Raw genomic sequence first — 10617 nt, forward strand, 5'->3', positions numbered from 1 at the left:
TAATTGGTTTTCTTTTGGAAATATGTTTCAAATTCACACTGAATGCATTTATGACTGTAAAGCATGTCTGTGTGTGTGTCAATATCGTGATTAAAATCGAAATCGCAAAATTGATCAAAGAAATCGCAATAGGTTTTTTTGTCCATATCGCACAGCCCTATCATGTACATATATTGTGCGGCAAGTCAATATATTGATTATTGCGACAGGCCTAGTCAGAACACCCTAGCAACGCCATGGCAAACACCCTACAGGTCTCAACAGTAATGACTGATTTTTTTCTGCATGCCCAAAGAGGCCAGTAGTTCAGATTTCTACTTCCTTTCCACCACATCACTGGCTCACAAAAAAAGTAGGGATGCATATATATATATATATATATATATATATATATACACAATGAAATATAAAACTATAAACATATAATTTATATAAAAAACATATAATTTCAAAATGAACTCTTCATAAAATGCATGTATATAACCAAAAATGTTAGATAAAGTGATGACCAAAATGAATTTTTCATCAACTAGGCTAAAAAAGAGGGAAACGCTCTAGCACTGTGGGCCAGGCTTATTGTTGTGCCGTGTCCTAGCACTGTGCCAGTAAGTTTTGCATGGGCAAGCACCCCTCATTTAATTCAAAACATGTAAAATTCTATTTAAAACCTGTTGTATAACAGCACTTGAGGGGTGGAGGGGGAGGGGATACATCAGGGTACAGGGCCTGGAACAGAACAGAGCCGCTACCTCGGCCTGCATATGCATATCCCGGTAATCTAAGCGGAAACGACCCCGACCGGCTCCAGCGGAACCTCTTTGAACCTGCTCTGTGGGAACGTGGCTCGCTCCTTCAACTGAAATGCTTTTTAATCAAATGTTAACGCCAGCTATGAGAGCCAAAACCTGCTTCTTCAGGGCTCTGTTGGTGCGGCTATGACCGTCGGAGCATTTTCAAAAATGTTAACATCAATGGGGAAGGGCGCTCTTTTGCCCTTGCTGGATGTTTGAATGTAAAGCACACGGGCCACCGGCTGCAGTCTTGCTGGGTATATACCCCATCTATTTTTAATCTGAAGCGCTCTATCTGTTTGCTCTGTTAATGCAAACACTCACTCCTTTCAAGGAACAGCCGCTTTCTCCATCTCCATCAGGAGCAGGCCTGGGTTATTCATTTTTAAACAAAGCTTACCTCCTTTCGCTTGATTCTATAATCTCATTTCAAATCCTATCGCCCACTACATTTTCCTTTTACCCCTACAATAGCAATCCTCTTTAACTAATCTAAAGTCTAATTGGTGCCAGCACTGGTTCTACCCTGTAGGTTACTTCTTGCCTTGAGGTTTTTAACTTTTGTTCGTGTGAAATCTGAACTGCTCTCACGGCTCACAATGGAGGCTTTCTCGGGGCCAGAGGGTTGTGAATGCTGCACACAATTAGTGAAAGGAATTTCGGAGCAGAATCTCGCAGGCTTCCCATTCCACAAAATGTTTTGTACAGTGAAAAAAAGGTTCCTAAAAGATTTTGAAAATGTTCTTCACACTCAGAAAAAAAAAAAAAAATTTTTTAAGAAGTGACCACTGAGAGGTTCTTTGGAGAACCAAAAATGTTTTTTCTATGGAATGACTGTGGAAAAACCCCTGTTGGAACCTTTATTTTTAAGGGTGTGAAACTTATCAATTCCACATAAGGTTCTTTATAGTGGAAAAAAATTATTTAGATTATTAAAAAAATATTCTTCACATTAATAAAAAATGGCTCTTTTAAGAACTGTCGACTGAAAGGTTCTTCAGGGAACCTGAAATTGTTCTGCTATTGCATTGCTACAAAACCGCCCTTGGAGCCTTTATTTTTAAGTGCGTAGATGGTGAAACTCAAAGAAAGCGTATTTGCAATTCGAGATTCATCTGTACAAACTAAATCAGAGCTGGAGGGAAGTGGTTTTGGAGCACAGAAAAAAATGGCTTGTGGAACCAGACTGAATATTTTCCATGGACTTTAACAGGAAAAAGGCAGACTGTTGACAAACCTCCAAAAGAACAAAAATACCTCAAAGGCGATAAATCTCCACAGACGCGTTTCCAATTACTGCTTACCGGCGCCCAAAAAAAGCCACAATCTTCCACAACCTCATTTTTGTTTCTCTAAATCACCTAAAGAGACGACAAAAGGGGTTATGAGAGAAGCTAAATAAGATGTTTGCGTATGCTAAATGAACTAAAGCACTAAACACTCAAAATACCTCAACCGCCCCCAAACCTTCTTTTTGCGAAGGATGTTCTTCTCAGGCCAATGTTAATCAAAGAGACATGTGACGTTCCATTGGAGGGTTCATCAGTCTGGGCTGTTGAAAAGCTAATATATCTCTGAACTTTATAGGCGGAGAAGATCCAAGGGTTTCTGTCAGAGATGGAAGCCCTATCATTCACAGCACCGGCCATTAGAGAAAGCGTGGAAAAGTGGGCGATCTTGTCATTTAGCGTTACTGAGAAGACTTGAAAGCAGGAAAGGTGGGGGCCGAGGCACACAAATAAACCTAGAAATCTGGGAGAGAAAGAAGCTAAACAACACAATACCCGACTGGGGCTTTTCATCAGCTTGTACATTGAATTTGTTTTCTTAGTAATGCGTTTTTACCCACGGGCTGAAATGACAACTATTAAAAATGAGAACTATGTCACTCTCGGTGCAGTCAGCGTTTTAGTTTTTTTTTCCTCCCCTCCTTCTCTTTCTTTCAGGGCTTCATTTAAAATTAATCTCCTAAAGCAACTGGACCGCCAGTTGTCATCTCCGATAATTCACGCATTCCCCGAATTTTTATGAAGACGGACAAAAGCAGGTACAGAAAACCCTAAAATAGGCTCCAAGCCATCTGCGGTTGCTATGGAGAGTTGCGTGTTTCCAGGGCGCTAGTGTATTTCTCGAGCGCTAATGGCCTGTCCTTTTGCCAGGCAACAAATAGCCCTGTGATGCAACTGCACCTGTCTCGGCTATGTGTTACCATGGAGGCGTTCCTGTTGCTATGGCGACCATCACGCTAATAACCTCACAAGGGCAAACGCGCGTTGGTGAACTCCGAGGCCCAGCTGTTTCTCCTGCACTCTCGTTCTTGTCATGTCTCTCAAACTCTCTGAGCATGTTAAGGAATGTTTGTCTACCTGAGCCCACATTTGGCCATTTAATGTTAGTCAAGGTTTCTTGCACCAAAACCACAGCATTACCATCCTCTCAGTGACCTTTACACAGTGTACACAACAACATGACAAACAATACAAACATGGAATCTCTTCCATATTAGACTGATTTTTAATTTGTCATGACAGCAACAAAAGATGTCTTTGCTACTGTTTTGTAAGCCTATTATGTTTGTTTACATTGATTACTGTAGTCAAAATGATTTTGAAGGTATAAAATGATACAAGCAGTGCTCAATCACAAAATTCTATGTAGAATTTTGCAAATGAATTGGAATTCGGAATGAACGGAAGAGGAATTTAGTGCACTGAAATGAAAAGAAACGTTTGTTTCATCCTATATCCACAAAAAGTTCATTTATTAAATATGATGAAATATACTGTATATTCATAAGATCTAAAAACCTTCAAATTTTGAGGCTTTTTAAACTTTTTAGAACTTTCACACAAGACTTTATAACTAGTTACTGTATACTACAGTTCAAAATTTTGGTGTCAGTAAGTTTCTTTTTTTTAATTTTTGCTCTCCAAGGCAGCATTTACAGTATTTAAACAAAAATACAGTAAAAACAGTAACACTGTGAACTATTACTACAATTGTAAGTAACTGTAAATATAATTTAAAATGTAATTTATTCCTTTGATGGCAAAGCTGGATTATCAGCAGTCAGTACTCCAGTCTTGATCCTTCAGAAATCATTTTAATATGCTGATTTGATGCTCAAGAAACATTTCTTCTTATTATCAGTGTTAAAAATGTTTGTGCTGCATAATATTGTTGTAGAAACCACGATAAACATTTTTTAACCAAGATTCTTTGATTAGAAAGAAAAGTTTCAAAATGTACAAAATAAAAGCATATATTTTAAATAGAAATCTTTTGTAACGATGTAAAATGTTATGTTAATGTACATATAATGTGTCCTTGCTGAATAAAAATATTCCTATTCTTTCTTCAAAAAAAAAAAATCATCTTACTGACTCAACGCCATGTCTATCGTGCTGAAATCATGTGTTTTAAACCATATTAGTTTAAACTTCTGATATACGGTTTTCTGAGCACGCATATCCAAAGCATGCGCAAAGAAAGCGGCTGTCGCACGGCATGTGAATACTAATCTAAGTTCTCTTTCATGTCTTATTGCGCTTAAAATGTCAAATACACACAAGTTTGTTAAAAACACACAAGTTACAAAAACACAGTTGGTGAAGGTAAACAGCTGGGAAAGAAATCACATGTTTATATTAGGGGTGTACCGGTTCACAAATTTCACGGTTCGGTTCGATATGACACAGTGGTGTCACGGTTCAGTATGTTTTCGATACGGGTGGGGGGTAATTGCTTACATTGCAGTGTTGGAAGTATTTCTGTTTTAAACCATGAAGGCGAGCCAATGGATATCACATAAGCAACGTGCAAACTTTGCACAAGAGTTGCCGGTGAACTTAATCTCAGTCAATTCACTTTGCAGAAAGTGAAAGTAAAAACGGAATGACAAAGTTTTCGGCATCTGACGCCGCATATTCTCTCAAAGACGATGAGAGACGAATTTACTTCAACATGTGCTGATAACGGTATATAGCTAACTGTTTTCCTTTATTCCCTTAATATTTCTCTTGTGGCTTGTACATAGTGAAAAAAATGAGAAGAAACATACTTTAACAACAACAAAAAAAAAAAAGTTTAATTGAGGAGTAAATAGCCTAATATTTTGTTATCCTCGCAGTGCGTCAGTTATGCGGTAATATTGCGGGGCAAATTAATTGTAATTTTAATTTAATAATAAAAGTAACTTAATAATAATAGGCCTAATAAAAATAAGAATGTAACAGGCCTACATTCATTGAAAATGCCAAATACTCTTAATATTGCCAATAATTGATGTTTTTGACAATATCTCTGGCTATCGTCGATACAAGATCATCGTCTTTCGACGCAACCCAGCAAGGGGAGTTTATCGCGAGGCCTGCCACTGGGCAGACAGCACGTTGCCTGTTAGGTCGTTTGGGCTGCCTTGTTGAGCGCAGTGGCACTGAGAACATTATATTTCACACACTTTAAGCTCTTTTATTTTCCAAATGTAATAGTATTAGTCTAACGAATCGTTCAGTTTGTACTGAAAACTTCGTACCGAACGGTTCAATACGAATATGTGTATCGTTACACCCCTAGTTTATATTAGATCTGTGTATTAAGCAACATCAGCGTAATATACAGTACCTATACTGCTGTCTATGCTGATAATATGACCCAAACAAAACAAAAACAGAAAATCACTCACTGCTCTTGAATTAATAATTTCTGTAGCTCTAATAAGAAGACATTTCTTGCTTGAAATCTGCTTTTAAATGCTCTAGCATAAAGATAAACATGGTGGATTGTGTGTGGCTCACTCAGGGCGGGGTCTCTGTTAATACGGCAGTGCACACACACACACACCTTACACCAGGGCCGTCAGAACAATCTGAAATGTGAGGGCAGAACATAGTATAAACAATTTATAAATATTAATTAGATGAGGAAGAGTTCGTTCAATAAGAGTAACGGATTTTCTAAAAAAGCGTTTGCTAAAAGAAGTACCTCTTGTGCTCAAGTAAACACCGCATTAGATTCATTAGATTTTTGCGGCTGCAAGGTTTTTTGGAGATTAAAAAGTTCTTAATGTTCGATTATCAAGCTCAGATCTGTGAATCTATGAATCTGTGAACAAGTTAAACTCTCCTAAGATCTTTAGTGCAGCACTTGGAAAAATCTAGAGATTTAAAACTTCTTTGTGGACCTTAAAAAGGTTCTTCTATGGCATTAGGCTGTAAAACCTTTTCTGGTTCTAATTGGAAAGTTTAATTTTAAGTGTGTGTGTGTTAAATAGTATTGTGAGATTGTTATAGGCTGTTGTTTTGAAGAGGTGTAGGCTAGAGGGACCGTCCTCTGTGATCTCCTCTTCCCACAGGGCCTCCGCGTCTTTGAACACCTGGTGCTAATAACCAACCCAGTGCTGTTCCCACACAACATTATCAGCGGAACACAACTGACTACAACACTCAATACAGAAGGGGAATTCGCTAAGAATGAACTGCGCCCACTGATAGCGTCATTTATTTGCACATGCTGTCTGCGCTGTTTTAGGATGTGATTCACTAAAGGAATTATGCAAATCAGGTAATGGCACAAACACAGCCAAAAAATGACTGCGGAATGCAATTTGCACAACACTATTCCATGAGTTTTAGGACGGCTCTGAGCGCTAGGGTCTTTAGAATGCTAAAAATGTCTTGATATACCCATACACAATTTTTTTCTGGCCACAATATATTTTAAATATATGCTCAATCAATGTGTGTTTATAAATTGAAAATGTATATTGTTTAAACCTTAAAATGCCACAATATATTAGATGAAACTTGTACTCAAAGGAGCAAGTATACACTTCCAATCTTAAAATATATTTTGGGTAAATACAAAATTTTTAAATGTACTTTGAACAATACATTAATATATATTGACTGAAAATGGCCCAAAATTTTACTATACTATTACTAAAACGTACAGAAAATATATGTATGCAAATATATTTTTTAAAACAGTTGCCATTTCAAAGTATATTAAAAATATATCTGATAAAAAATTGAGAAGGGCAATGTAACAGCATATACCCTTACAGTAAAAAACTAAATTATATATATGTACAGTATATATATATATATATATATACACACACACACACACACACACAAAACAAAAACAGAAAATCACTCACTGCTCTTGAATTAATAATTTCTGTAGCTCTAATAAGAAGACATTTCTTGCTTGAAATCTGCTTTTAAATGCTCTAGCATAAAGATAAACATGGTGGATTGTGTGTGGCTCACTCAGGGCGGGGTCTCTGTTAATACGGCAGTGTCCGTCAACAGTTATGGGTGGGGCCTGTGCAAAGTGATGTCACATTGTACAGATTTTGCAAACAGCTTGTTCTGAGACACTGCTTATGATTTATGGAGATTATGTTTTTTTATTTTTATCATTATAGGGTGGTTGTGTACAAGGGTGGGTGTTTATGTTAAAAAAACATGTAAAAGTGAATTTTGCATAATAGGTGCCCCTTAAAATTATACAGAAGCTTTGGGTTTTGAACTTGGTGTGTGTCTACAAAATGGATCAAACTATTCTATTTCGAAAAAGATGCCCTAAAATAATTTCTGCAAGTTTTCCCTTCTTTAAATTAAATCAGCTCCTCCCTCCACAGTGAATAAGGACACATACCTATCCACAGGGATTGATGATGACATCACCAGAACAGACTATGCATTCATCCCATCTGTCTACCTGACCAACAACCTGAAAAAGAGCTGAAGCCCTCAGCTTACTACTCTCAGGATCTAATAATCTCCACGCTATTGCTGTGATTACAAAAACAGCAAAGATGAAAGAGTGGTGCGTTAAAAAAAATTGAGCAGAAAAGAGGAGTGCGTGTTAGTCTATGACTCAGCTGATTCGTGTGAACCTTAGGAATGCTATAAAAAGCTTCATTCGGCTTCCTGGGAGCAGCAGTGGCCAGATAAACACTTTATTACACACTGCTACACGCAGATTCACCATCTGGCCTGAGAGAGAGTGGAAGCCGAGCCTGTGTGTGCCCAACACTACTGTGCTATCTTTGCTACCTTATTCACACACACACACACACACACACACACACACACACATACATACACATATATAGGCTACATATATATACATGGGTCAAAGACGTTAAGATGTCCGCATCAAAAGAAATTTACAAAAGTGATTTTATGTCCATAGAAAGCACATTAAATGCGAGTAAAGCGTCTACATTTAAGGTTTCAAATAAGTTTTTGAAAAGTAAAATGTCAAAATTTGGTTGAAATAATGTTCCATTGTCATTCAGTGTAACACAATATTTATGTAAAAATTCAAACAACATGCTTATTCTGACCTGTACATATTAAAATATATAAAAGAATGAGTGAGCATATTAAATTTTATTGGGTTTTAAATGAGTAAAAAATTATTACTGACAAATGGGCAAAACCTAGGATAGTGGCAAATTTAAAAAATGTAAAAATAACAACGAATTAGTATTTGGGGTGAAAGTAATTCGTTTTTTTAATATGTCATAAATTGATTTTTGTTGTAAATATGCCTGACAAGATTGTTACACTGAATTACATTTTAGTGGGTGTCTTCTGTAAATCAGCGGAAAATGTATGATACTTATTTTTTGCTCAGAAAAAACAAACACAAAAATACAATTACATTAAACAGAAAACTTTTTTTTGGGGGGGAAAAACAACAACAATTTAAAGCAGTATTGTTTTTATGTTTAAACCCTTTTTTTTGGCCCATTGATGATAACAGCTTTTTCAACGTTAACTTCTAGCCAAATACTTCTAACTTGTGCAATCTATAATAATCTAAATAATATAAAGCATGTACCTGATACCTGAGGGTGGTTATTCAATAAGACTGATTTAGCAGGTGCAAAGGTTTAGAAAAATCTTTCAGATATAATCAGAAACCTTAGAATAAAATAACACCAATTATCATTCCTCTCAAAAAGGCTCTCATCAGGTATGTGATGATTTTCACTCTGTATTCTGTGCAGTTTGGCCAACAGTGCAATTTCACCTCCTGCAGACATGCATTTTGGGAGAAAAAAGTACTTTTTTTTTAAAGGAACGACCTTATTCAGCATTTGTTTGTCGAGCTGTGAGATTTCTGCCTTGATGAGGCAGCAATGTGCTGCTGGAGGGAGAAATGCAGGCCGTCGTGACAAAACCCTATCCAAAAACATCTGAGTGCGGCTCCCTTCTCCGCCTCATTCCTTAATCATCTCGCCATGCTTGAGCAACACCTGAAACCCAGCCGATCTCTCTTACTAGAGCTGTCCGCTTTAATTCAATCTCTTTAAAAGCATCCATCTCCATTTTCCCTTTCTAGCCTCTGAGCTAGAAAGGGAAACAAAGGATGTTCCATATCCTTTGTTAAGGATGATATGCCAGTTCGAGTTTTACAGTAAAGCAATTATTTTGTCTTGCACAGTCGAGTGGCTGGGAGCACGCAGACCTGTTAAAATCAAATGGAGCGGCGAGGGAGCTGCTCGGAACCCAACGCCGGGTCTCGCTCTGACAGCTCCGCTCAGCTCGCTGCCGCCCGTGGGTTCCGCTGCTAAACGATACCAACAGGGACAAGTGCGCAACACGGAGGGGGAGAGAGACATTGGTGAGGTTTAAGGATCGATGTGTCCAGTGGGCCGCTTGCCTACCTTTGATATGCCTGAGGAGAGGTGGGAGGCGTGGTGAACACCTGGGAATAAGGATGATAAGGCGTCTTCTTCAGCGCCTGGATGAGATTCTGTCTATATTCTGGGTCTATGCACCACAGGGAGCCCTTCCCGATACTCTGTGGAGGAGGAAGAGGAGTATATAGTCAGGACAGAAAAAGAAAAACCATCTAAACATCTCAAGAGACAACAATAAAGAGCAGGGCAGCTAGCAGAACCAGTCAAAGATGTTCAGCTGTGGTGAAAACTGGTGTTTGTGTACTTCTTCTTTTACCTTTTGGCTGCGATTAATTGCCTGCTATTCTGGTGTGTGGATTTCAATGTATGGATCATATCTATGGACATCCGTTATTGAGCTATACATCCCTTTGTTGTGTTAATTTCCTTCACATCCCAAACATCAGATCATCAAGAAGGAATTAAATCATGAATATTCAATGATGGATATCTGAGCATACAAATACTTTTTCTATCTCTTGAAAATGGGTCGTCTTAAGATGTTTCAAATCCTAGTGTGCTGCCTAACAAGGCAGCATTTTTAGGCATCAAAAGTGTGCTATGGTTAAATTCTAAAGCAGCATAACATGTATCCTTTGCAGATTTACAATTCCAGCATGCACTGTGAATGGCCCTGTTTAGAGAAATATGAAGGAGTGTTCACATTTCCTGTCACTTTGTAGCTAAACTGTAAAAAATGATTGTGATTTTAACAGTAAAAGACTGTAAAATGCTACAGTAAAAACATGTTAACTGGTTAACAGTAAGTTTCTATACTATATTCGGTGAATAAATGTAATTGCATTTAATGTAATTTTACAGTAAATTACTGTTAAAATACGGTTTTTGGAAGTGAAAAATAAAAAGTCATTGTATAATTTACAGTGACAAACTAAAAATTGACACCCAGAATTCCATGCATGACACTTCATATTTGATGTTTTTTTTGTTGTTAAAATAACGTTTCTTCTTAGATTTTTCTTATCAATTGTGTACATTAGGGTTTAATCTTACATCTAATGTTGTTAAATTAATGTTTATTGCATCATTTCAGTATCATGTGTGTCACCATGATGGGGTTTAGTGTTTGTGTGAATGACACTGTGCACCTTCTATATAAAAGTA

General features: G+C 37.4%; 1 protein-coding gene across 4 annotated transcripts in view; it reads right to left on the reverse strand.

The window, feature by feature from the left end:
- The window catches only part of LOC107693108 (forkhead box protein N3-like), a 103019-nt gene that overhangs the window by 40101 nt on the left and 52301 nt on the right, over nt 1–10617 (reverse strand). For all 4 annotated transcript variants that reach the window (XM_016492357.1, XM_016492360.1, XM_016492361.1 and 1 more), the window contains exon 3: nt 9478–9614. In XM_016492357.1, coding sequence (XP_016347843.1) covers nt 9478–9614 — 137 coding nt within the window. The remainder of the gene's footprint in view (nt 1–9477; nt 9615–10617) is intronic.

The sequence above is a fragment of the Sinocyclocheilus anshuiensis genome, unplaced genomic scaffold (assembly GCF_001515605.1).
Source record: "Sinocyclocheilus anshuiensis isolate Anshui unplaced genomic scaffold, SAMN03320099.WGS_v1.1 scaffold222, whole genome shotgun sequence".
Lineage (NCBI taxonomy): Eukaryota > Metazoa > Chordata > Actinopteri > Cypriniformes > Cyprinidae > Sinocyclocheilus > Sinocyclocheilus anshuiensis.